Source organism: Microtus ochrogaster (assembly GCF_000317375.1).
Source record: "Microtus ochrogaster isolate Prairie Vole_2 chromosome 14 unlocalized genomic scaffold, MicOch1.0 chr14_random_2, whole genome shotgun sequence".
Taxonomy (NCBI): Eukaryota; Metazoa; Chordata; class Mammalia; order Rodentia; family Cricetidae; genus Microtus; species Microtus ochrogaster.
The window spans coordinates 7,737,103-7,765,102 of record NW_004949097.1 but is presented as its reverse complement, the minus strand read 5'-3'; the positions used below and the strand labels follow the sequence as shown (position 1 = coordinate 7,765,102).

The following is a 28,000-nucleotide window of genomic DNA, read 5'->3' as shown; positions in this document are numbered from 1 at the left end:
GAAACATAGACAGTCTGTCACTGACAATCTGCCTTAGTGTTCAGCCATTTGCAGTCCTCTACCAGAATGCATAGAATCTCTTGCCATCTAAGGACACGAGCAGACTCCCCTTGTGATTGGCTCATTTGTTTTAATAATGAATTAATAATAGACTAAAGAAAAATATACAAGTAATTGTTTATACTTTAAAAGTAAATATTTTGTGCAGCTTAAGTATATACAATTTTTAAAATATATTTATTCTTTAAAATTTTGTGCATACATTCATAATGTACTTAGATCAGAGTAGAAAGGATTTTCTAAGTCCCCTCCTACTCGGATGACCTCTCTTGTGAGACTTGCTCCATTGAATCAGGGTTGCTTGTGAAAAGATATTCAGAACAAGTGGAAAATATGACAACTTGAGAAACATTTTGAAGTATCATTTCATCTTATGATCTGGACCCAATTATGATTTTGCTAATCATGCTATATGAACTTGGTCATAAGCCATGCCTATATTAGACATACTGCAGATATGCTTATATATTACTATACATTAGTTTGATAAGTAGTTCTTAGCCTAGTTGAAGGAAATATTTTTTCTTAGAAATGTTTATTGAATTACTAAATGTTAATTCTTCACATCTTTAAAGCAACTAGAACAGCTGAGAACCTTCTTGAAATGAATATAACTTCTTTTTTTAATGACTTTTTTTATTGATTTTTATTGAGCTCTACATTTTTCTCTGCTCCCCTCCCTGCCTCTCCCTTTTCCCCTTTAACCCTCCCCCAAGTTCTGCATGCTCCCAATTTACTCAGGAGATCCTGTCTTTTTCAACTTCCCATGTAGATTAGAACTATGTATGTCTCTCTCAGGGTCTTCATTGTTGTCTAGGTTCTCTGGGATTGTGATTTGTGGGCTGGTTTTCTTTGTTTTGCCTCTTAATTCTGGCCAGGAGCTACAGATACATAAAATGCAGGACACAATGCCTGGCACCGTGTCTGAACAAAACCTATAGGTTATGACTTGTAGGTGGAGGCCATAGAGATACTAGTCTCACTGCACCAGTGTTCACCCCTGTCAGTTTAAGATGGGAACTGGGAACAAGGGCACCAGCTTCAAAGAGATTCTCTAATTTATTGGATTAGAGGATTAGAGTAAGAAATAAGCATGCAGGGTTTACTGACTGACCGACGTGTGTGTGTGTGTGTGTGTTCACGTACAGATGCAGTGCAGATGTGTGTTCACATACCGGTACATACATGTGGAAGCCAGGTGACAACTTTGTTTTTTTACGGGGGGATGAGAAGGTGTTCATCAATCCTGTTTACCTTTTACATTATATTTTTCGAGACAGAGTCTCCCATTCATTTAGAGTTCTCTGGATAAGATAGCTAGGAATCTACCTGTCTCCAAAGTGCTTGCTTCATCCAGCTTTTCGCTGCATGGGTTACAGGGTTGACTGACACTCAGGTCCTCAAGCTTGCACAGGGAAGTCCTTTACCAGCCCAGATTATTAAATTAGTAGAATAATCATAATCTCAATCAACCTTTAAAGCATATCCATGGCTATATAGGAAAATCTAGGTGTGGGGATATTAAACACTATAAGCTACCCAAAGCCACATGATTACCACAATGCTGAGCTGAGAACTTCATGCCAGGCTTGCCGAACACTTACAAAGGTGAATACTCCTCTTGAGATACAGTAAGCACAGCTGGTCACCGTGCTGCAAACTAAAAACTCAGATTCTAAGTCAACTCTCAAAACCTGCTGTCAGCCGGACACTCTGCACTAACAGTCCTACTGTGAGCCTATTCCTTGTTTGAGTGGGGGTTAGATAATTGTCCCGTTCTTCCCATCATCAAGTCATAGAAGTTACTTGCAATGCTTAAATTATAATAATTTACATTTCCTCCTGGTAAGTTTGTTATTTTTAGCACGTCCCCACTGTTCAAATCAGCCTACATTTAGAATTAGATTGTTATCATTAAATTATGTATTGAGGGCCGGTGAGATGGCTCAGCAGGTAAAGTCACTTGTTATGAAGCCTGACGACGTGAGTTTGATCCGCAGGACCTCATGGAGTAGAAACAGACAACCAAGTCTTCCAGGTTGTCTTCTGACCTCCATATGTGCTCCATTACACACTTGACAGACAGGCTCTCTAATTAAATAAATAAATGTAATTTAAAAATTATCTAGACTTCTAACTTTTTTGACCACCAGAAATTTGGCAATTATCTCTGTAATGTTTATGTGCAAGTTCCTAAGAGACTGCTCCAGGAGACGCAGTCAAGGGCAGGGCCCTGGCTTTGCAGAAGCCAGCTATAAACTCCCCTGTGCCCTTCCCACGCCTGCCAGCCAGAGCCAACATCATCAGCGTCAGCGACAGGACTACACGCCAGCCCCTAAGATAAAGACAGCAATATGACTGCTTTATCAAGCCAGGAAAATGTTAATGGCCCCAGAGCCTCAGTGCCTTCAGGAAGGTGACTACAGAGGGAAACCAACTCACGGAGATAAACAAGTGAAAGGGGAACCCGCAACATAGGGACACTGCTCTCACGGGAATTTGTTTGCCACATTCAAACTTGGAAACTAAGAGAAGGTTTTTTTTTTAGCTGTTGCAGAGTGAGGATATAGAAGTTGTTGTGCTTTGAACATGCAAGCTCATGGCTCTCCGAGAGATAGCTCAGCAGTTAGAAGCATGAACTGCTGTTGCAAACAGCCTGAATTTGGTTCTCAGCACCTCTGTCAGAGGGCTCACATCCACCTATAACTGCAGCTCCGGGGAATCCAATGATCTTTCTGGACTCTGATGGCACCTGAACTCACACATGTGCTGACTGCACACATAGACACATGTGCACAATTTTAAAAATAAAGAAAGGATCCATTTTGTCTCTTTTATCTATCCCACTGAAAATGACTTGTTACTTTGGCATGCTTTTAAAGTCAATATCTTTACCTTGGAGGTTATGTCTCAATAAACCCTTCCAGTTGGTAATAATTTTTGCTAGGTAATTACCTAAACACACACACACACACACACACACACACACACACGCACCACCCTTAAATATTACATCTCTGGCCTGCAGGCATACATGCAGGCAGAACACTGTACACATAATAAATAAATCTTTTTTTAAAAACTGCATCCCTCAATTGAACTAAATCCTATAATTTGTTCAAGAAATTCACCTCTAATATCTTTGCCATCTCGCTCCCTAGATAACTTGGCAACTGCGGTGCAAATAACCTAAAATCACATTCTAATCATGACTGTGGCTACTCTTGCTGAACAGGCATTATCTCCCCAGTTACAAATACAGTTGTATGTAATGGAAAAGTCTGCCCCACAGAACTAGTATCCACATTATAAATGAACAAATTCTGTCTAACTACAGGAGGTTATGGAGGCACAAGGTGGTGGAATGAAGATCTGCCCGAGTCTGATCACAACACTGCTTCTTGACTACTGCATTGTACAGATTCCCCTATTGGGCTGTCGCTCCCACAGAATGAGAACCTCAGTCACCATTTAGTCCATCCTCCTGTGCACACGGAGTACTAACACAGATACATGAACAAAACAGTAAGCTTTTTCTCGACGTCGGTACCGATCATGCTGTGCATCAGTCAATTCTTTTTTTTTTTCTTTTTTAAATTGATTTTATTGAGCTATGCGTTTTTCCCTGATCCCCTCCCTTTTTCTTTCTTCCGCTGCAACCCTCTCCCATGATCCCCATGCTCCCAATTTACTCAGGAGATACTGTCTTATTCTACTTCCTGTGTAGATTATATCCATGTATGTCTTTCTTAGGGTCCTCAGTGTTGTCTAGGTTCTCTAAGATTGTAATTTGTTGGCTGTTTTTATTTTTTTGCTTTATGTTTAAAAATCACTTAGAAGTGAGTACATATGATAATTGTCTTTCTGAGTCTGGGTTACCTCACTCAGTATGATGTTTTCTAGCTCCATCCATTTGCTTTCAAATTTCAAGATGTCAGTCAGTTCTTGGTTGCTGAAAACTACCTTGAATGTTTCAGATGATGTTTTAAATCTGTTGTTTGTGTGTATGTGTGTGTGCCTATGTGTAGATATGTGTATATGAGCACAGTACACACAAAGGCCAGAAGAGGGAGCAGATTCCTTTGCATCTGGAGTTGCATGTGCTTGTGAGCTGTCTAATGTGGGTTCCAGCCCCACCCTGAGCATTTTAGCATATTAAACCTACTCCTTGTCTATTACACAAATCAGTACCATATTCCTGATTCATAACAATCTTTTTTAAAAAAAAATCACACGTTGTCCAATATCCCATGTAAGAAAGTGATCCTCAGTTGATAATGAATGCAATACTTAAACACAGAGTAGGCACAATAGCAGACTCAAGCTCTTGACTTGCATTTTAAGCTATTTTCTTCTGCACAGATTATAATTATAGTGTTTGGTACTTTGAAATCAAGAGGATGACAATGCTTTTCTGACATGCTTATATTGTGCCAACCAGTGCAAAATTGGACCCAAATACTTCAGATGCAAGCTTTCAAGTCAATTTCATTGCACTGTAAAATACCTCCAGTGCTTGAAATGGTAACAGTGTTTCTTATTTATCTCAGCTCATGAAAAATAAATACCTTCCAACTTTGATGCAGAAATATCCTCGTAGAATATCCTGTATTATAGTTACTCTCTTAAAAAAAAAAAAGGTTTATCTCTATGTTTTAAGTGTGTACCTATAAACTACAAAAAAACTAACTTTATGAGGGAAATTATGAAATAGTCTGCCATTCAACACTAAGAAACCAATAACTCAAGTCAAACTAAAACCCAAATGGCTGGTGAAAACGCTGTGGGAGACGCTGCTCCTGGCACGATTTCCCTGTTGAAGCGTCAGAGAAAGCCTTTCCCCTGAGCTGTATTTACTTAAATCTCTTCCCACAGGACCTTTGAACAGGACAGGAAAGGCAAGTTCCTGCCCTACTCAGAACAATTTTATAGAGCTGTGAAGTACAAACTTTTCTCATATCAACATGCCGGATGGGCATGCCACACCCATAACTGAGATTCCCTACAGCATTGATTTAAGAGGCTCTGAGGTCTCTCAGGGAGAATATACTGGAATTGGGGGCAGCTCCGTGCTTGAATGAGGCCTAGCAGGACCCTTCCTGTGGTAGCCAGTTCTGTGACCATCAGGAAAAGCTGGCCTTGGATGAAAAGTTAACTTCACCACTGAGAACACCAGTGAGCCTCGACAGCAGTTCTAAGAGCGATGTCATTTAGTGCATTTAGACATTGCATTTAATTTATAAACTTGTCAGATTGGTACAGGAGAGACGGCTCAGCAGCTAGAGACACTTGTGGCCAAGCCTAAGTGAGGATCTGAGTTCTGTGCCCAAGAGTCATGTGATAGAGGGAAAGAATGGATCCCTATAAGCTGTTCTCTGGTGAGCTCTACACGCCAAGTGTGGCATGTGTACATACATGCATGCACACACACACTTGCACAGAGAGAGAGGGAGAGGGAAGGAGAGAGACAGAGACAGAGACAGAGACAAGGAGAATAAACTATAGTAAAACTTTAAATGTATTTTTCGATTTGTTTCTGATGTGTATGGATTACATGCAAAATGATGACATACACTAAGGAAAAGTCAGATCTTCATAATGTGCTATAGACTCCATGTCCTCACTGTGGGAGGAGAAAGTGGGAAAATGGAATTATACTGTAATTCCTAAGGTCCAAACAAACCTATGCAGAGATGCTTCTGCCTCCCAGTTTTCATTATTCTAGACATACATAAATCACCTGAAGCTAATGCAGGAAACCTGAGCTATCCTCCTATTTTTATCTAAACCAAACAAGAACAGAATGTCCAAAGTACTGGAGCACAATACAGACAGATACAGTGTTAACACATGTGAAGATCTTCAGAGCTCTAGTTGATAAAGACTCTAAATCTACAAATTATTTTACTGCCAAGAAGAGAAAAGGAGGAAGAAGCCAAAGATAGCCTGCACATGCCTCCAGGTCTCTCTGCTCATGGTTTGTCAGCAGGTGTGTGATGAATCATTCACCCCCACTCTGGCCTGCTCACCACAGTCTGACATTAAGTGGGCCTAGAATCAACGTTAGACAAAGAGATCCTGGGGAAAGCTGATACATTGTTTTAGTGTAAAAAAGATGATAATCAAATGCTACTTTGCTTCAGTCAAACCATGTCAAAACTCCTGTACCGTTCTGCCTACCACAACCTCAGAATTCCTTGCTATGTGAGAAGAGGAAATGAGAGACTGTGAAAATGCAAGAGATGGAAATTAGTTTCTCTCATAGCAAGATGTGGGTGAATCAAACAAGAGTACTCATGAGAGATCACATACATTTGACTACCTTTAGTTTCCATGCAAGGCTAAGATAGATCATCAATGATACTACTTAAGAAACAAAACAACGCATACCATAAGCAAAATTCTACTGTGATATGTAAGGTCAGGTAAAGCGAAATACTGAGAGCAATGGAGTTTTGCCACATAGGAAATGTCATTGGGCAAAGAACAAATATACCATTGTGCTTAGTAACTTGGCCCAGAGAGCTGGCTAGTATTGTTACGGATACAATGCTCACAGGCATGTGCAGACACACACACACACACACACACACACACACACACACACAAACAGTCGCTCAGATTCACACACATATTAAAAAGACAAACCAGAAATGCTTCAAGAAAAAAAAATAATCCAAATAGAATTTACTTGATTATTGTCCAAGGTTAATATTTGGGAGCTGCATAGATTGTCTCAATTAACAATTAATTTATTCAATATTCATATAACCCAGAATTCATCTGTGCCATGAATTTTTCAAATAGGATGAGGTTTACAGTGCTTACCCACAGTTCCATGGCATAGCTGAAGTCTATAATGTCCCATTGTCTCTTTCCTTGGGAAGACTCAATACCCAGAATATACTCACCAAGATTCTGGACCCTCTAGCATCTCATCTTAAACAGGGGATGGCTTTTCATGGTTTGTTGCTGTTGTTTTACTTTTGAGACAGAGTCCTATGTAGGCCAGGCTGGCCTCAAACTCCCTATGTAGCTCAAGATGACTTTGAACTACCGGTCCTCCCAGCTCTACCATCTAGTGCTGGAACTGACAGGCACATAACACACGTTATGGGCTTTTAGGGAGAAGTCTGTACCTACTGAAATGACTTTTCTGTATTTGAAGTTATAGGTGGAGTGGCTTTCGGTTCTAAAGGGCCAGGTATATCCCTCAGGGGAAGGTTTTGAGTACATACAGCTCTTTTATTAAAATGCATTGCAAATAAACGACATTGGTGACCTCCGAGAGAACAAGATTGCATGAGGTTGCTAGAGTATCATGTGCAGAAGTGTCCAAACCAAACAGACACCATCTCCCTCTCGCACCCCAGAACTAAAACAAAAGCTGAGATGGTGTCATTTCTCAGCGAGACTTTACTATTTAGTTTCCCATGGTCTCGGTTTTTAAAATGTCAGTGTCGTTTATGCCCCCTTCACCAATTTCTGACTAACTCTGCCAGTTCAAATGCTTACTTTGTCTTATCATTTTTGTCACCCCCACTGTCTTCAGAAATATTACCATGTCTAGCAGGAGCTCGCCCTCCAACCCCCATGTCCACTTGGCTGCTCTGATTTCCTGCTACCAAAATTATACTCCAGCTATTCCCATCACACTTCTTTAAGGAAAAAAAAAAGCTTAACTTTCTGACATTCTATATATACAAAATCATACTCGGATCCCTCAGCCCAGTCAGGAAGACACCCCATTTCTCAGCTATCACCCCCATCCTCTGTCTCATCTTTTCAAATTTCCCATCGCCTGCCCCTCTCATCTCAGCAGCAAAGAGGCTATGTGTTCCACATGTCTTTCATGGAACATAAAATGCAATTCACACCTGGCATCCAGCTCACTCACCCTCTAAGCCTTCTGCTCCTTCCCTCCCTCACATCCTCTGGGCTTTATGCCCAGAGGAGAAATATAAAGAAGCATTCCTTTACACGCACATTCTTTATATTGCACAAAGCTGCTGAGAGCCCGTGTACCAGTCACATAAACACATGAAAAAGTTAAGCATAAATTTCAAAAGGAAAAAAGGGCAGAATTTTACCAGAAATCTATGTTAAGAGTGTGATGGTGTTCCAGCATTAAATTTAGCTGTGACCTTTCTAGAAGGCAAAGTTCTCATGACTGTCTCTGTGTCAGAGCTCTTATCGTTGGCCATTTGCTAATGCTGGTAGTGTCTTGACCATAAACTTGGGGAGGGATGGATGCAGGAGCCAACCATTTCTGAACAACCCTGCCACTCTCAAGGTCCCCCACTTTCTGGCATGTCGTGAGCCCTTTTCGGGTGTTCTGGAATAAAAACGCAAATAGCAAAGTTTTCTAAGAAATATTCCCACAAGGCAGAGATTCCCAGTTGCCACATCAGAGCCAACCATGCTAAAGATGACTTTCCCACTAGAAACAAGAAGAATTTATTAGTGAGCCCTGCCGCTCTGGTCTTCCTCACAGTTAAATTCCCCGGTGTAAATTAATAACTTGACATTCAGATTGATGAGTTACAGTTTTATGATTAGTGTGCCTTGGCAAGGGATAAGCTCTGTTTTATGGAAAAATTGCTTCTCTGACCTGCGAGACTGAGATCTGAATTGCAGCCAATGATAGCACCATGCCAGCCCCTCACCCCACAGTGTTCACTCAGAGAGGAAATGACTGCAAGTCCCTGCTACCTTCATAATCAGCTCCCACTAACTGTCCTCAAATAGAGTAAGCTGAGAGACTGCTCAGTGGTTAAGAGCGCTTACTCTGAGGAACCCAGTTCAGCTCCCGGCAACAAAGCTACATGTGTCGCAAATGCCTTCGAATCTAGCATCCAGGGGAGATATGCATCCCTGTGCACATACCACACCCACGCACATATGAAGAACACAACAACTGGATATCCAGTACCAAATCAACCCAGAAAACATCTAAAAGCAGTGCTCAGACTGAGAAGGTTGCATTAGCCATATATGTGCATATACATAAACACATAAAACCACCATAAATGTGGAAGGAGGCCATGACTTTAGGAGTGTGAAGGGGAGTCTACAGGGCGGTTTGGTGGATGAAAGGGAAGCAAGAAAGAGTGTTATTATAATTTAATACCAAAAAGGATTAGTGTAAATACAAATAAAAATACACCCTTAAAATACAATAAATTCAAAAAGCCAACAAACAAAAATAAAAAACAAAAAATGGAAAATGTATATAAAATACTTGAATGAGTCTGAAAATTTTAGGTTTGACTTTGGGGTGATTTTGTTTCTTTGGTTTCCGTTTCCCACCTCTTGTTCTACTGCATATACTTCTGATAGCATTTTAAGGACTATTGCTGAGGTTCTGTCTGTCTGAGGAGGTTTAATGCACTCCAATGTGTTGATGGAGAAATGAATGACTCTCCAAGTAAAAGGGCATGTGGGATAATTGTGGCTATGGAGAGCATCATTAAAATATCATATATGTGCATGGTTTTACGTCCCTACTCACTTTTTAAAAACAGAAATAGAGAATGGAAACAGAGAAAGTCCCTTGGTCTTCGTGCAGAAATGCAGGGAACTGGCAACAGAATTCTCACCAGCAAAACTGAAACCCATCCATGTGCATTCAGTTTGGTTATAACAGGAAGAAAGCAAAATATAGGAACGCCTAATGCCTGAATATGACTTATAGATGAAAACCAAAAAGGTAAAAATGCGTATTTATAGATTCTATTAAAAGTATTAGAAGAAACATACTATGAATGAAATAAGGGCTCGGATACAGACTTCCTTTGATGAAAGACAGCTCTGGAAGCTCGTGTTCATTCATTCCTCCGAACACTTATCATGAAGCTGGCTTGTGTTTCCACAGGCCCAGTAACTAGGTTAGCAGACCCCATGCTCTCCTCACAGAGATCATGAAGAATATGCTCTACTTAGAACAGTCTCTCTTTTCATACACTCGGTAAACCACGGTTGTGACAGCAACAAAAATAGCCCAAAATATTTTTATAAGCCCTGAGACACATCGCAGCATGTGTGTGTGTGTTTCAACACATATCTGTCTATCTTATTTCATAACGCCACACCTCAAATACAGACACAAAGATTCACTCCACTGCTTCAGGAGCCTCTTTCTGGAGGTTCATGCTGGGGTGTCCAATTTTATAAGAAGCATTTGTTCTCTCCTACCTTCTGGGCCAAGAGGCAGAATTTTTTTTTTTCAAACGCTTTTTGTTCCTTATTGAATGCCATATGGCCACTCAGAAGCACATCCACAGGGGCTGTTTCCACATCTCCAGTAGACACTCTTAATAGAGATCCCTAAACAAAAGAAAGCATAAAAGTAGCCCTCTCTAAACTCAAAGACTGGCCAGCCATCACCAGCCTCAGCTGGAAACCTTTAGTTGGGGCTCAGTGGAAGGAACAGTTGGAGATAAGATGCTGGACCACAAGGAGCCAGGGAAATGCTTTCAGAATCAAGGTGGCTCTGACCTTTTTCCTACTCTCCTAACGTCGTTCCCAGCTTCTTCCTGCACACATCTGTCCCCTGGTGCTCACAGCCTCATGCAGGTGCAAGGAAGAACTCTGATGTTGCCTTATTTTCCCTGAGGTTTTAACCCACGAATTAGCTTTCTCTTTCTCTCTGAAACCTCCCTATCGGTCATAGTACAAAAAAGCCTAGCTAGTGTGACCACATACTTGGATAGACTCTTGTGACGGAAGATAATGCCTCTCTATTGGACTCACACCCAAAGAAAACTATCAGTGAAGTTTTACTCCCTGAGCCCATCCATTTCCCCTAACACTCATTTTCTATGGCTGGAAATTATGCACATTTCCTCCTTGAAGGGTGTGGGTTTCTCAACATCAGGAAGCTAGAAGGTGAATGCACTCTGTGACTTCCCCATGAGCACACAGTGATTCCTTATGTCCTGTAGCCGTCAATCTATCTACTGCAGGTTCACACTAGCAGGACCTTCTCCATGATGGGAAATGTCCCTTCGTCCCTACAACTTCTGTGCTGTCAGACCCCTTTGGAGAAAGTGTTCCGGTGACAACTCCACTCTCTTGTAATCTGCATGATGCATGGAAGGCTTCCTCCCTCACTTCACCTTCTGCTATCTCCTCCACCAGGGAAGTAATGGGAACCAGAGGATTTCCAACAAGCGGGAAAAGGGATGCAGACCATAACAGACACTAACCACTGCCAAGGCCAACTGAAAAGAATGACCAGTCACTCAATAAGTGGGAAAGTCTGGAAGAAACGTAGCCTGGGGTGACAATCTTGCAAAGATTAATTTACAAAGACTGCTCACATGCACAGTGTATGGATAAATGATTACTGTCTTGCCCTGACGGCTCTAAGCAAATCAAAAGTACAATGATTAGGCTTAACAGATGCTATGTGTTAGGAAACAATGGTACTTAGGGTAAATAATGAAAAAAGAAAGGTTCCTAGATGTTTTTTCCTATGAAGTTGTATGATTTAGTTCATATTATACTCATAGTATATTTGGCTATTACAAACTAAGATAATACTATGTTATTTAGGGCTATATTAATAACAATACAAATGCAATATAGTTAATGATAAGACACAAGCAATTTAGTACCTGTTGGTTTCAATATGTGTAAAAACCATTTTTGAAATGTTACTTCTATATTGAGCCTTTGGTGTTAGAACTGAATTAACTTTTAATTTGAGGATTATATTACTGGCTATTACCATTGTTTTTAGTTGACCTATAAAACTTGATGGTAAGACCCTAGTGCTGAAGACACGACATACTTGAGTCATAGGACATGAAGAAAGAAAGTTGGTACTGACCTAGAAGGTTCTATACACAACACTAGGGGAGGAAAGTAATCAGCAGGCCTTCCCATCTGTGAACTACAGTAACAACTGACCTCATGAGATTTGTCTGCCCATGCAACAATGCCTCAAATACGGGAGTAACCAACCACTTTCAGACTGGACTTAAAGTAGGCTCCACAAGAACCTAGAACACATGCTTGATAGTGTTATCCAGACCAAAAACTTTTGACTGTCTTTGTCATAGAGCCCTGGGAAGAAGCTCACACTATTATTCTCCTAAATGGACATGGTAATAAATACCCCCATAGGTTCCTATCTTTTTTCCCCATAGATAAGCACATCTCTCAACCCTCATCATAAAGATTCTTTTTGAAGTAGATTGTGATTAACAAACACAAAGACCGACAACTGGTCAACAGGCAGAAAATAAGAGACTGTAGAGTACCCAGGCCTGAATGAGACATCTATATCCCATACATACTTACAACATGAAAGGAGGCAGAAGGTTTTAAGGGCCCGAGGTAGTGGATACCTGTGCAAAACAGTGTGCGCCAGACATGACAACACCATATGATCTCACAGCAGCTACAACTGCATGCTCAAGAACTACACACAATCAAACCAGCCAAAATCCCAGTTTGGATTGGAAAGGAACTCATGAAGTCTCGCTTCTATCTGATTACCCATTGAAAACTGACGGCTAGTTGGGGATACTATGTTCTTTTCTGCAATGCATCCCCTACGAGGGGCCATGTTCCAGGAGATGGGGACACAATCATTCACAAACAGACACGGCACCAACTAGAGTCAGGGGAATTTTTAAAGGAGCCCATGAAGCTAACAACTGTGAAAATAAATTTATCTTTCAAAATAAAATATGGCTTGTAATATCAGCTAGCTTGAAATCAATCAGAAGCAAAACTCAGGTGGGGATTACACGACACAATTGGCTCACAGTGGCATCATCATCCATTTGGTAAATAAGCTCAAGAGCTCAATAAATTTTGTCTCTTTTCAAATGTCATCTGTCTCCTCTGAAGCACCTGGGCCAGCTCTAGCACGTCCCTCTCTTTCCACTCTTATCTGACTGCCCGTTAGTGACTTCAACTACATCTTATCCATACTGCAACAGCAGTGCAATCAACCTATATGGAACCGTGTGTTTTCTAAGATCTGAGAAAAGGTTTATGTAACTACATGAAAAACCACCATCCTTGTTTAACTTAGCTCTTCTCGTATTTAGCTTACAGCCTTCCATGTCTTAGCTAAAAGCTATAGAGGCTGTTCTCATCCCCCCAGGACATCTGATGGAAGCTCCTTCCTTTTCTTCCCACTCACACAACCTTCAAATCCTACACTAGGCTCTATGATTCTTATGAAACAGACAGAATCAGTTACTTTCAATAAGTGTGCAAGCACACACATTTTAAGGCTTTCATCTATCACAGTCTAGCATTTCTATCCAATATTAGTATAATAACTTGTCAGTTAGCCTCTGTAACAGCTTTATGAACTCGGTTTACAGTTGAGAAAAAAATAATAGACAAGGTAGTCAAGAAATAACTTATGAGCTAATCCCAAAAGGGAAATAATGCAAAAATTTGTTAGTGTTTGGATTCACAAACTGCTTTTCATTTTGTTTTGTGGGTTTTGTTTTTAAAGATCAGGTCTCCTGTATCCAAGGCTAGTCCAAAATGCATTGTGTTTCTTAGGCTGGCACTGAACTCCTGATACTTCTTCTTGGGCCTCCCAAGTACTGGAACTACAGGAGTTTGGCACCATATCTAGTTGTCACAAAGTACCCTATGTGCCCACACATATGCACACATTTGTTTGCACAAGGATATGTAAATGTGTTTTTCCATAATAAAAACCTTCTACCAAAGTCCAGATCTACTCAAGTCAGACTTGCCATATAGTGCAAGTCGACGTAAGTTCGCATCTTTATATCCCTCATCCAAGGCATCTGGATTGCTCCTTAAAACTCTTCAGTGCTCCAGAACCCACCAGAAGACCCAGACTACTTGATGGGAAGATCCAGATATATGCACTTTAATGGATTTTTCCAGTGATTATTCATTCACACTAGATTCTGTGAATCATGGCAAATACATCAACTTAAAAAGCACAACATGGTGAGGAACTGCGTAAAGGAAGCCAGACGATCTTCCCACGGATTTTGACATCACCTATACACATCTGTGAATCCTAAGTGTTCACTATTATAAATCATAAACCACCCTTTGCTTCCCTTGGCATGATAGTTCTGTGAGAATAAGCCACAGCAGGAGAAGCATCAAGGAGGAAAAAAGAATGCCAGCATACTGATGCACTCAGAAGACAGCAAACACTGTCAAGCAGAGTCAGAGGTAGAATAACTTACAGATAATTGTTGACATTTTTTACTCAGAGACAATGGCCAAACATTGAAGAGCTCTGGGAGTCCTGCTGAGGAGGAGGATTGTAGGAACGGGGGGGGGGGGGCGTGGAGAGGGTGTCAGGGACATTGAAGGAAAACCCACAGAAACAGCTAAGCTGGCTCACGTGAACTCGCAGAGTCTGAACCAACAAGAAGTAAGCTGCATGGGACCAACCTAGGCCCTCTGCATTTATGAGACAGTTGTGTAGCTTGGTCTATTTCTGGGACTCCTGGAATGGGAGCATGGGCTGTCCCTGGTGTTTTGGCTGGCTCTTTGGGAACCTAGTCCTTGTGCTGGATTGCCTTGTCCAATTCTGAATACAGGGGGAGGGGCGTGAGCTTGCTGACATTTTTAATCCATCCTAGTCACATGAGAAGTTTAAGTTCATATGAAATTGCCAGCAGGTTCATTTACAAGCCAATGTGCCAAACAAGCTGAAGAACTAAAGAATAAGAATCCTTATCTGGGAAAGTTCACGTCACGAAATCTGACCCACAAGGCAGCACAAGAAGCATGTTTAAAGAGTTAACCACTTAATTTTGATTGTTTTCTTTCTGCCCAAGCAAACTTTAGCATGAGTTGTGTGCGCTCATTTTTATGGGCTTGCATTTCTGACTGACACTTTATGTTTGCGATAACTCACTTATCAGTGTTCACTCATATCTTGCTCCAACATTCCCAACCTAATTCTCACGCTTCAAACTCGGCCCAGCTAATAGCTGGAAGAAGTTTCACTGCTCACACTTAGAAAATCTAACAATAGCCCTCCGGAGGGGTTTAGAAGATGCAACCCAACTATGATTCAAATAAAAAGGAATGAGGAGACTTGTCACAATGAGCTGCCACTGAATAAATTTATTGGGAGGTGTGTCCTGGCTGCCTAGAAAAATAATTCCAGTTACAGGAAATAACAAAACTCTAAGAGTAAGACAGTCACTATTTGAGATAAGACACACACAGCTCATTTACTGTAAGAAGCTTTGCTTCTAAATATTTCACTAAAATATTTAACAAATTCACAGTTGACTTGATTATAATTTGAGGTTGTAAAAAATTTCAGTGTGGAACTAACTTCTAATTTTCCAATGGAAGTCATATTTAGATTGTGTAAAATGTATTCAAAGGACCCCAATATTAAAAGTTGTCCTGAAGAGAAATCAAATCTACTGAGAGAACCGACAGCTACAGAAAGAGAAATCAGTCTATTAAGTTTCTCTGAGGGTCATGACAGTCTACATGACATACTTGAAACAAACGTCCTATTCAATGAAAAGACATGATTTCTACTGAGTATTAAAACTGAACCAGGAAGATGATCTTTATTTACTGAAATTTTTCTAATTTAGCAAGTCATACTCTACTAAACACCAGGGTGGCAAAGGTATGATTCCTGGGTAAACTTTATGTTTCTTTGTTTCTTCCTTCCTTCCTTCCTTCCTTCCTTCCTTCCTTCCTTCCTTCCTTCCTTCCTTCCTTCCTTCCTTCCTATAGTTCAGGCTGGTTCCGATCTCATGATTCTCCTACTCCAGCCCCACAACGGCTAGTTTCGCAGGTCTGCACCTCTATGCCTGGCTATAAATGTTTCCCTTCCTTTCCATAAAATGATGTCAGCTGTTGGAGCTCGAGTGACAGATCAGTAGTTAAGAATTCACACTGCTCTAGCTGAGCACTGAGTTCGGTTCCCAGCACTCACATAAGGAGGCTGGTCACTGCTTGTAACTGCAGCTCCAGGGTATTCAGTGCAGTCTTCTGGCTTCCCAGGGCACCGATACTCATCTGCACACATATACACATACTACTCAAAAAAACAAACATTTATACAACAGTGATCTTGAATGTAGATTTGGTGATTTTTCAGTTGTCAATGATCTAGAAATAAAGAAACAAGACACATGTTGAACATGGGATTTCCCACGAGTAAGGGTGCAGTAGAATTCAGCCCTACATGTGACACATCATAGAAGACTTTTTAAAACCGTTTTATTTTTACTTTATGTGTGTGAATATTAGCATGAATGTATGAAAGTGTAGCATGTTCGTGCAGTGCCCGTGAAGGCCAGAAGGGGGCGTTGGAACCCCTGAAACTGGAGTTACAGCTGTGTGAGGGCAGCCCGTGCAGTTGGGAACTGAATCCAGGTCCCCAGCAAGGGCAGAGTTCTTAACTACTGAGCCATCTTTCCAGGTCCTCAGAACATTTTAAACAGCAGGAAAAAGAAATGCCAACATCACATCAACTCTGTAAATTCCCAGGCGTGTCCATGGTCGCTTTTCTTTGCTTTAAACATTTTAGTCTCTACCCAAGAGGGGATAAATATTTTATTTAACAGACATTTCTTTTCCATCCACACATCCTGCCAGCTAGCACCTACAAAAAACAAGGCGCTCGGCCAAAATCTTCTAAGAAAAAATGTTTATGGGTAAAATGGGGAGGCTGCAAAATTGATTTCTTTTCTAATGAAAACTGTCATGGTCTGAATGTAACTTCTTTCATTCCACGGCTTACAAAGAAATCCCCTATGAAACATACACCAGTACCTACGCTCTGTCTCCTTCCAAAGCTTAGGGGCACTACTACAGTGACTAGACCCCAAAACACTAACCCCACAATGGAGCTGTGGAAGTGTAGTATTTCTCACATGAACCTGCTATTTTGATCCCATGAAATCCTTTGGATCAAAACAAACAAAAACGCTAGTTTCTCTATCTGTAGTCATACCACCTGCAAAAGTAATAAGGATGCCATTGGCTGCACATAGAAGTACACAAATCTGCCAGCAGGCAAAGTGTCCCCCCACAACCTCTCTGTGAAGCCAGAACTCCCACTGGGTTTATCAACATGAATTGTGTATGCCTGGAGAGTGGAAATGCCTGCCACAGCCTCAGCGTAAGTACGCCGTGCTTCGCAATGACGTCAGAGGAGGGAAAAGTTTGATTAAAACCCTATTAACTCCAAACCACAAGCTTCTTGTCTAAAGTCATTTCCGTGTTCTCGAAGTTACCTGTGGAGGACAGAAAGGCATTCTTTACATTTTTAGATGCCCTTGAGAGGAAAGAATCTATTAAGTAAAAAGAACATGAAATAAAATGGAGAGAGAGGAGCCGGGAGAGGATGAAGGAGAGAGACAGACAGACAGACAGAGAAAATGACTAGGGAAAATTCTAAAACACCAATAAACAGAATTAACTAGGGAAAGTGGAAAAAATAGCCAGCTACCTTTAACAGCAAACTCAAATAGTGAATGTCTATTACAGTGCATATTTTGGGGGCACTTCTGTCAAGCCTAAAGTCAGCGTAACTGAAGTGAACCTCATCCACATTACTCCTTCACATCCAAATTTTCTTATCTGTATGATACGTTTATGTTGCTTTGGGGTTTATTAATTATTTCCTGGGTGTTATGTGAGACATCCAGTATCTATTTTTGTTTATTTATTTACTTATTTTGTGGTTTCTAGAGACAGAGTTTCTCTGTGCAACAGCTCTGGCTGTCCTGGGACTTGCTTGGTAGACCAGAATGGCTTTGGACACACAGAGATCTGCCTTCCTCTGCCTCCCAAGTGGTGGGACTAAAAGCATGTTACCACCACCACCCAGCTTTTAATCTGCATTGTAAAGGTAAAACAATATGCCTTGACTCACATGGCTATCTGTACCATATTCAGATAAAAATCGTCACACACAGAATATGTGCATTACTTTACTTGTATATATCTATATCTGTAGATATAGTTATTAAAAAAAAGCACATCTTGTATAAAAGCATTTTTGTCATTAAGTCTCCATACAGTGTCAGAGCTCCATCTAGAATTCATGACTCCATGGAATTTGATGGGAAACAATTTTAGACATCCTGAGACTTCTTCCCATGAAATCAGTCTGTCATCCCAGCCTCCTTCTTGAATTTAGAAAGGGGCTTCAAGACCGAATCTGCATTTCTAGAGGCCACATTCTGCACCATGCAACTCTCTAGGCTTCCTTATACACATAACGGAGCCCCTGTTCTCCTTCCACGCCCAGGACTAATATCTCCACAAGCAAGGGCATCTTCACAGATACCGCTAAAAGATCTGCCACTTTAGCTGCTTCTATTAGAAAGACAGTGTCCCACTCTGAATATATCAGCACTTCTGTTACCAAAGAGTGCACTCTGATCAACCTAGACATGTGACATGGAGGCAGATGCAACCCCTGGCACACAGAAAATCAGGAAAGACAGGCCCACAGTGAACTGTGACACTGTCCTGAATCAAGTACACAGACTCTTCCCTAAAGACTGCAAAGTCTCCCCCAAAACGCGAATAACTTGCATTTTCAAATACTGACGAAAACATGAAATGGTTGCCAACTGCTAGAATGGGATGAAAGGCGCAATCAGAATTATGCCAGAGTCAGAAGCATGGTTTTTAAATGCTGCCATTGGATCTATGTAAATTTTCATTATTATGTGAAGATACAACATCAAAATGCATACACGTCATCTGGCTGAAAATATATAGCTAACACTGACCAATACGCTGGCCTGAATCACGAGCAGAAAGCTAGGACAAACTGAGAATGCCTTTAGCATAAAACACATGTTGGATATTTGGCTCAGTATACGCAAAATAGAATGTCATGTTTCGCCGTTTTCATCTTGACTACATGCTGGATCAAACGTAGCATTGTTATACATTTTATCTCTCCTTTTAGTCTTTTTTATGTAAATACTAGAAAATGCAAGGCTAAATGGGTGTTGTATTTCTACTAAATATTTAAGGCACTCACCTAGGATACTGGCAGGACTATTTTCATCAAAGCCACTGGGTGACACTGTTCTCCACAAAATTGACACAACCATGGCAATTTCCTGGCAGGGGAAAATGACACACGTACAGGAGGTGTACAGGTCATACATGCACACGCAAGTATGCCCACGCCTACATGTGTAAATACACACAAGCCTGTCACCCAACCAAGTGTATCTCTTTAAAAGCACCCATCATCTCGGGGTGAAAGACTTGGGAGCTTTGGACTTTCACCACTGTTCGGAACTCACAGCCTTGACAATTCGAAGGGTAAAAAGGCAGCTAGGACAAAATCATCCACGCAGCCATGCAGAAGGACTTTAGTTTGCGGCTTTCCCAAAAGGCCTCTGTCCTTTAAATCACAATGTCCCTCACGTGCTCCTCGAGGATCACAAGTACTTTCATTTTTATGACTCTTGGAGGAGACTGGGCAAACTAATTTCGGGGACACACGCAGCTGTTTTCGCTAACGAAGAGGGTTTTACAGCTTCTAAGATCGGTTTTTCTTGGCTTGTGTTTAAAATCCCAAACATCTTTCAATCAATTTAAAAAAAAAAATGGGAAAACAAATAGCTGTAAGCTGCCACTGGAGACTTCGGGCGGGGAGATGAAGATTCCACAGTTAGGCTTTTCAAAGCCATAAACACCTGTGGGTGGGACAAGCTGACAATAGCATACTTACAATCCGGAGCTGCCTGATCTTGTCATTTCACTGCAATAATATAAGAACTTTCATGCTAGTTTTACCTCTGACATACAGTCGCCTAAATTGGATTGGCGATCCAGACTTGGTTCCTTAGATAAGACCACAAATGATGTCTGCGTTTGGCACTGTCCACCACCGTCCCTTCCTGAATGTTTCCCAGGGAGCCATCTACTGTCACAGTACTAAGTCTTTTTCAGTTGGGCTACCAAAATATATTTCCTTGACCCTTCTTCTTTGTCCTTCCCTCTGAAATCGGACTAGCTCGGTCTGGTAACTACAGCCCGGCCTCAGATGGAGCATTATTCTACATCATTGGAAATAATTATGAGCTCCATGAACGATCTAAATAGCACAGCATAGCCGATGTGCTCTCTTGAACACACAGCATGTCCTGTGTCTAAATAGTCACGCATAGCCAGTGTGTTCTCTTGAATACGCTGCATGTCCTGTGTCCCGTAGCATTTTATCTTTATTTCAAACCCTACTGCCAACGCCCACTAGCTTCCATCCCTAAAGATAGGCTCTACACTTTCAAAGGTAAAACTGCTTCAAATTTAAAACATGGATTTTTAACATTTGAGCACTAAAGATTTTCCATTTATCTAACATTATGGGCATTTTTTACCTAAATTTGCATAGAATTTCAGGAAACAGATGAATGGGCCCTACATCCAAGTTTAAAACCTGATACTATCTACATTCCTTAACCCATTTCTTTCCTTTTTTGCTTTTAGAGAGAGGGTCTCACATAACTCAGGCTATCTTTAACCTTGTAGGCAGTGGAAATTCCTGCTGCCACCTCTCAGCGCTGGGATGACAGGTATGTGACTCCAAGTACCCTCTAAATGGCCACTCCACATCCCCTGTGATTTTCTCTTACGCAGGGACCTCATCTCCCCAGTGTTGTCCTAAGCTTCTTCTCAGGATGTGTGCAGTTTGGTCACAAGTGTACAAGGTCCCGTGCACAAATGTGCTAATGTGACATTTGATGGACCTGAGAGAACTATTTCCTTTTAAAATGGTATTATATACAAGACAAATAGTATTGACCAATCCATGTTTTCAACTAGCATCCACCTGTGAATAACCCACATCAACTTATCTTTTAGTCTTTTACCCATGGTGATCAAATCTGTTTTTATGTTGCAAACAGTGCAAACATACATGCTCAGCCCAAAGTTAAAATAATTCTCAATGGTAGATTTACCCCCTTCCCCCCCCCCAAAAAAAAAGACAAAAAAAATCTTTTCTATCAAAAAAAAAATACTGCCAGTAAAAATATTTTCAACAATTAAAGTCCATAAAGGCAATTGTTTCTTACCTATAGAAAGGAATACAGAGGTATTGGACCATTAATAATCAACAACCTTAACATGCAAATGCAAGAATGCAAAATCTAAAATGTAAGAACACAGAGTTTTGGTGACTCTGGGGTTCTTTAGAATTATGTACGAGGACGTCGTCAGACAGAAGTGTGAGGATGTGGAGTGCAGGCACAAGTTGTGGATTCAATCTGCAGGCAGAGCTTTTAGAAAATATGATTATTAAATATCACACAGAAAAGAGAAAAGAGGAAGACTCCATGGCTGAAGAGATCCATAGGAAATAAGAAGCAATGTATCCCGTGGAGTATGGGTAGCCATCTGCCCACGACGCTAAAGAAACATTGAAATGTTTCAGCTTGTCAATGTCTCTCCAGACATTATACGATACAATAGTAGCATTGATCCCATATGCTCACAACCAGGCTCTCTGAAAAAAAGCAACTTCCACCCTAATCCCCAACAAACTCACTCCCTTAAAGCAATCAAATAAGAGTTTTCAATGAAGTGAACATAAACTCTAGCAAGCTGTGGCCAGCACGAACCATATTAATTGAAGGAATTTTAAAATAGGAAGCTTATTGGCTTGATAAACTCCCCACCTCAATAGAACCTATAAGAAGGATTTCAACATAGAAAGGTCAGTGTGGCCAGAGCTTCGGGGATCCGGGCGCCTGCAGACATAAGTCCCAGAGCTAACTCTCCACAGAGTTACAACAGATCCACACACGCGTCACAACAGATAAAATGCATGTTTCTCATGCCGTGTAGCTCATCCAGCCCGCCTGTACCCCCTCCCCCTCCCCAGACTTTTCCAGATGTATTTCATACACAGAGTCACTGTTCTGGCTGTTTATTTAATTAACATGACAGCCCGGCACACACTGTTTCTTTCAGCTCTACAGTTAAACTTTTTACACTTTAGACTCAAGACAGAAAGAGTAAAGTGACTGTTTTCACTCCTCCCAACCTCTGGAAATTTATATAGATTTTCTGACTCTTTCTGTTAGTTAAAATGGTCCTTTGGTATGTTTTAAATATCTGTATTCACAAAGTAAAAAAAAAATCACAGGAAAACAAAACATTATTTTCCCACCTTTCCCAGGAGGATCAGAAACCCTTGTTTGCCTTTTCAGAGGTTGATATTAAATTTAATTCTGTCACCAAGACATAATCAATATTTCCGTTTATATCATTATGAACTGAGGAATAATACTGAAATATGATAGAAGCCTCAATTTAAAATCCCATGTTTCTTAAACGTATCCAATACAAGAAACATAGCAAAATACATTTAGAAATGTACACAGCATTCTATATGTTCAGAAAAATAGAGAATGGCTCTGTGATAGAACACTTGCCTGGCACACATGAGGTCCTGGCTATTTTAAATGCTCAAGTTCTACAAGAGGACCAGCATTATGGCTCAGTGGGAAAAGGCACTTGCCACCAAGCGTAAGGACCAGAGAAAGATTTCAAGAACCCACATGGTGGAAAGGAGGGCCAAGTTCTGCAATTTATCCTCTGACCCTGTAAACAAGTTATAGTATGTGAATGTGCTCTCTCTCTCTCTCTCTCTCTCTCTCTCTCTCTCTCTCTCTCTCTCTCTCAAATACACACATATAATTTAAAAAAAACTGTCTCCAAAATTATTTGAGAAGAAATAATTCTATGCATTTTCATCTGTACTGATAAGACTATCAAGTTTTATTTGATTTTAAGCAATGGCATAAGAAAGCCCACCACATGCCCACCATCCAGTGACCACAAACCATTATCTTATCTTCCTTTTTTTATTGTTTGCTTTGGGGGGGGGGGGCTTTAAAATGTCTTTCTCATCTTAGTGATTAACAACTTGGCCCTTGTCTGCTACCAAACTTAAATTCCACTGCAAAGACACTCACATAGGCTAACAATTCTCAACTGAGTGCTTAGAGAAACAGCCACAGGAGAGTGTAACTTTTACTTTAGTAAAACAAAGCACATATTTGTATATAGACATATTTGTCTACATTTCTGTTTGCCTTTGTGTCTCTCACAAAAAAAAAGCCATTAGTGTGGCTCAAAGACAACATTCATGGGGAGAGCTGGATGATTTGTATCTTTTTTTCCTATGAAACCATACATTTAAAATATTAAATGCTTAACAGGTAACTAAAATGAAATTAGGTTTGGTTTGGAATCCATTAGAAATTAATGGGTATGCTGCTTTCGGTAATTACAGAGAAGTGAGTGTCCAATAGTTCTATGATGCATATAGAGAACAGGCATGCTGCGAGTATTTTCCTAAAATTGGGAGTTGCAGAACTAACTTCGTGCTGAACATAGCACTTATTAATCAAAATCATCCAACAAATGCTAGGTGTTCTGCATATTGGAAGTTGGCAGGGGGTCGTAGCAAGGTGTCAAGGCTATCGCTGCTGTCAGATGTGAGAATTCTCTTCCAGAGGGCACATACACCTTAGCTGACTCCAGTCTTGCCAGACTATCAGTCTAAAAAGACACTGACCTAACATCACAGCCTCAGTCTCCAGGATACAGGGCTGGCAAGACTCAACCAGAAAGATGCTGCCCAGGCTCTTCCTTCTCAGAAGACACTTTCTGTTGCCTTCAGACACACCTGGTGCCTCCCTGGCTGACCAAAACCAGACCTGCTTTTCCTTTCTGTGCTACAAATTATCTGTGCTATAACTCAATTCTATATGGGCTATCTTAACAAGCGACTTTATAACTCTAGACTCAGGAAGATGGGAGGGAGGAAGGAAGGGAGGGAGAGAGGGAAGGAGGGAGGAAGGATGTCAGGCAGGCAGACAGGCTTGCTTTATGTGAATTTTAGCATATATTCTCCAATGCCCCTTTAGGAGATGAGAACCACTGATAAGAGGGAATTTTCAAGCGGTGGTTACTGTCACCCACACAGAGAAGGTAAGTGCCCCAACTGTCTCACGTTTAAACTCCACAATGAGCAATAGCTAAGTCATTACCTAGGAAGCCTCTGTCCGTGTTGCCTCTCGGTACTATTGGAAACTTACTGGTTGCCTATAAGATCTGCCTTATTCAGAAAAGAACTAACCGGACAGCACTCGGGGAGTGGTAGATGTTCGTTTTACAATTATTTTCACTCTGGACTTCGTCAAGTATGCAAATGATCATGACACCCTTTGCCCTCTTAATCAGAAGTTTGCTTCCTCGTGATAAAAAAGATAAGCCATTTACTGTATGGCTCCTAACCTTTTCACAGAGTTTGACCAACGTATGAGCTGCCACCTCACCCTATCTCATAAGATACTATCCCATGTCAGCCACACCCATTCCCTACAATTATGTTCAGCAACAGCTTTGATGGGTCATATATGAAAACCAGCCTTCAGTGAGCACACTTTCACTCATGCCCTCATTAAAACCTCAAGGGTCCGGGTTGTCGCTGCATGCAAGCACAGCTCCCTATCACCTTAAGTGAGAGTTTCTTGCTTTAGGTCATCCTTCATCAACACTCCTTCAACAAAAATAATTGCCAAAGAAAATAATCAGGATAGATGATTCATGTACACTATGCAAGCAACTAATCAATAAAACCTTTGAAAAATCAAGCTCAATAGACCTTTATGAGATCATTACAGTCCTTCATTTACCAATGGGAAGCAGACAAAACCTATACAAATCTATGCTCATCAGCAAAGTTGCTCCGTTCACCTGAAGGCCTTCTGATCTCAAATCCACTCTGAGCTCCCTTAATCGGAAATGTCAGAAATTTAATTCTGAGGGCTAAGTAGCATTAATATGGAGTCAAATTACTTCTGATTCAATCCAGATTTTTCCTGTAAATTAGGCTTCAATGTTGGCAAAGATCACATCACATTTCCCTTTAAGTTCAAGAGAAGTGTATTGTCAATGTCTTTTTGATAATCATGTTTTCATTCAGAAAGTTCTCTCTTCTGAACCCATCTGTACTTATACTTTATTCTAATGATCACCAAAAATCTACACAACTAAGCATCAACCAGTGGCCTATGCTCTTCTCTTTGCTCTTTAAACCAAGAAATATTTGTCTCCGCTAAGCAAAAAGTTAAATAAAGTACATTTGTTTTAAAGCAAGCACAAGCATGGAATGTTGTCATCCAGTCCGCTACATAAAGTCAAAGAGCCACCCATCTGGGTAATCAACTCCATTTCAGAAACAAACCAGCCACTCACACCATATGGTGACTGATGTTTCTAAGGAACACCTAACCAATTATCCCTAGAATAACCAAAAAAGAAAAGGCTTACTATTATCCTAGGAACAGCCTTTCACCCTGAAAGTACCCTAAAAGGATCATGGGTAGGCATGAATTTAAATAGGAAAAGTGTAAATTTCCATTTAGAGTGCAGAATCAGCTTTCTCAATCCTCTACAGCAAGTGTCAGACCTGGTGGAGAGAACTGAGGCAAAAAAAAAAAAAAACAAACAAACAAACAAAAAAACTCAGGTACAACCTGTGAATAAAATTGTAAATGGTTCTCCTATACCACGCAGGATTGCTATTCTGTGATTCCAAAGACATTTGCAACCTCCTGCCCACTCCCCCCAAAGAACTGGTGTACACAACTTCACTCGGAATTCAACTCCCCCATCTCCTCCTTCCTCAAAGATTCCTTATCAACAGCAATCTTAGAAAGTCTGGATTAATGTTTCCTGCAACCCCTGAGGAAGTCATTTGAATTTCTATCCACTTAGGCTGATAAACGCGCGTGAGAAAGGTTACTTTTCTGAGTGAACAATAAAAGCATAGCTGCCAGTTCTACACCATTCTAAAGTTCACATATAGCCCTCGGGTGTTAAGCCTAAGTTCAGAGTTCAACACACACTCGTGCCTAACAACTACAGTGCAGACCCATGCTGGCGGCCATCAGATGCGGCCTCTCCAAAGTCACTGCAAAAGAGAAGCGCCTCACTGTCAAGGATGCCTTCTCTGGCTACTGAAACTCTTCTACCTACTTTTATAAATGTTTACCTAGCACTTGAATAAGGAATAAATTTTGTTATTTTACAAAAGACCCAGAAATAAAGGAAATACAGTGTTGAAAGACACTTACTTCTAATAAATAATTAAATAAGTGAGCTAATTCCAAAAATTTAGGGAAGGTAGAAATGCTTCACCAAGGGCAGGCACTCACACAAGCCAGGTGTAGGAGATTGAAAACATGCCCCAGCTGCGGAAGCCCGCGCACAGCCACTTAGCCACTTAATTTTGTTACTTTTTACTGTTTTCTGTTGCTCTGGTTGCAAACTACCCCACTAGATAGAGAACTGGGGAGAGAGAGAGAGAAAAAAAAAACCCTACTTTCTTAGTAAGTGTAAAGTTGTACTGTTTGGCAGGCGGACTTCCCCATCGCCTGCACTCCACTCCCTGCACTGTTTCAAGTTTTCCCGGAGCACCCCCAAAGGCGCCGCGCCCCAGCTTACCTGCTCCCTGGGTATGCAGGGCAGGGAGGTCCTCCGGTGCGACTTGCCGCTGCAGCCAGACATCTCGCCGGCCACCACGGAGCTGGACCGCCTCCTCCTCTTCCACCCCGGAATCTCTTCCTTGGTCCTCGCGCTCAGCTGGGACCTAAACCGCTCCCTGGGCGGAGCCGGCCCGGAGCACTGCGGCAGGATCTGCTCGGCGTACCTGGCCAGCAGCAACCCCAACACGGCCGCCAAGTAAGCCAGGTAAGGTCTCCAGGCGACCTTGAACCTCTCCAGAGAAACCAGGGCCACCGTCCGGAACGCGCTAGTCAAGGCGACCATGAGGACGCCCAGCCTCAGTCTCAGCACCAGCCATGTCGCGCCACCCAGGCAGCTGAGCAGGACCCCCGCGGCGGGCAGTGACAGCAGGCGACCGTCCCCCACGCCCAGAGAGAGCTGCACCAGCGCTTCCCCGGCACAGCAGGCGGCCAACAGCGCGACGGCCAGAGGCAGGCGCACCCCGGCGCGCAGCAGGCACAAGCCCATCCAGAAGAAGGCGCACAGGAGACTGAAGAGCAGCGCGGCCGGCTGCAGCCAAGGGCTGAGCTGCGCGCCGCCCCCGGGAGCACCTCCCCGAGGGCCCGGGAAGACGCCCCCTCGGGCTCCTTCCTCCTCCTCCTCCTCGGCCGCCGCCTCCTGACTCGACTCCAGCTTGCCTCCAACCTCCCCGCTGACCAGCCTCACTAGCAGCGCCAGCAGCACGGACAGGGAGCCCGCGCACAACGCCGAGGAGAGTTGCGGCGAGCGCCGGAGTGGTTGCAGCGCCTGGACTCCCCAACAACCTCGGCAGTCCGAGCTCCACAGAGATGGAGGGGACGCACCCCGACGGTGGTGGTCCCAGCTGGACACCTGGGCAGGACTCGCCCTTCCGAGGCCCTGCTTGGCCCGGTCTTGGGCGGCCTCGCCCGGCACTGCCATGCTGTGAGCTCTGCAGGCAACCCCCTTGCGTCCCACCCGTGCGCCCGCGCCCTTTTAGATCGCACACTCTGAGTGCCTTCTCCCAGATCTCCGCGAAGTTTCAGCGTTGCAGAGAACTCAGGAGTGCGAGCTGAAGACTTCTTCAAGTTGGCATCTAGCAGGATCAGCCTTGGATCTCCCCCCACCCTCTCTCTTCCTTTCTCTCTCAGAAATCCTTCGCTCCACCCTCAGCCCAAGTTTATACCCTATGGGGTCTCTTTCTACTTCGGGATTTTAACACTTGCCCAACACAAATGTTGCTCAGGGACCGCTGATTCTCTGACCATTCCCGGGCTGATCGAGGCCGACCTCCCCTTTCCCCGTCATCCCTTCTCTCCTCGCAGCAATCTCAATCTCTCTCTCTCTCTCTCTCTCTCTCTCTCTCTCTCTCTCTCTCTCTCTCTCTCTTCCTTCCTCTGTCTGTCTCAGGTGATGTGTGCAG

At 42.1% G+C, this 28,000-nt stretch overlaps 1 protein-coding gene across 1 annotated transcript in view; it reads right to left on the bottom strand.

Annotated features, from left to right (window-relative positions):
- Pde3a (phosphodiesterase 3A) overlaps positions 1-27,911 on the bottom strand; it is a 272,374-nt gene extending 244,463 nt beyond the window's left edge. The window contains exon 1 of the mRNA XM_005364554.2: positions 26,560-27,911. Within this exon, the coding sequence (XP_005364611.1) occupies positions 26,560-27,519 (960 nt within the window). The 5' untranslated portion in view covers positions 27,520-27,911. The remainder of the gene's footprint in view (positions 1-26,559) is intronic.
- Between the last annotated feature and the right edge of the window lie 89 nt (positions 27,912-28,000).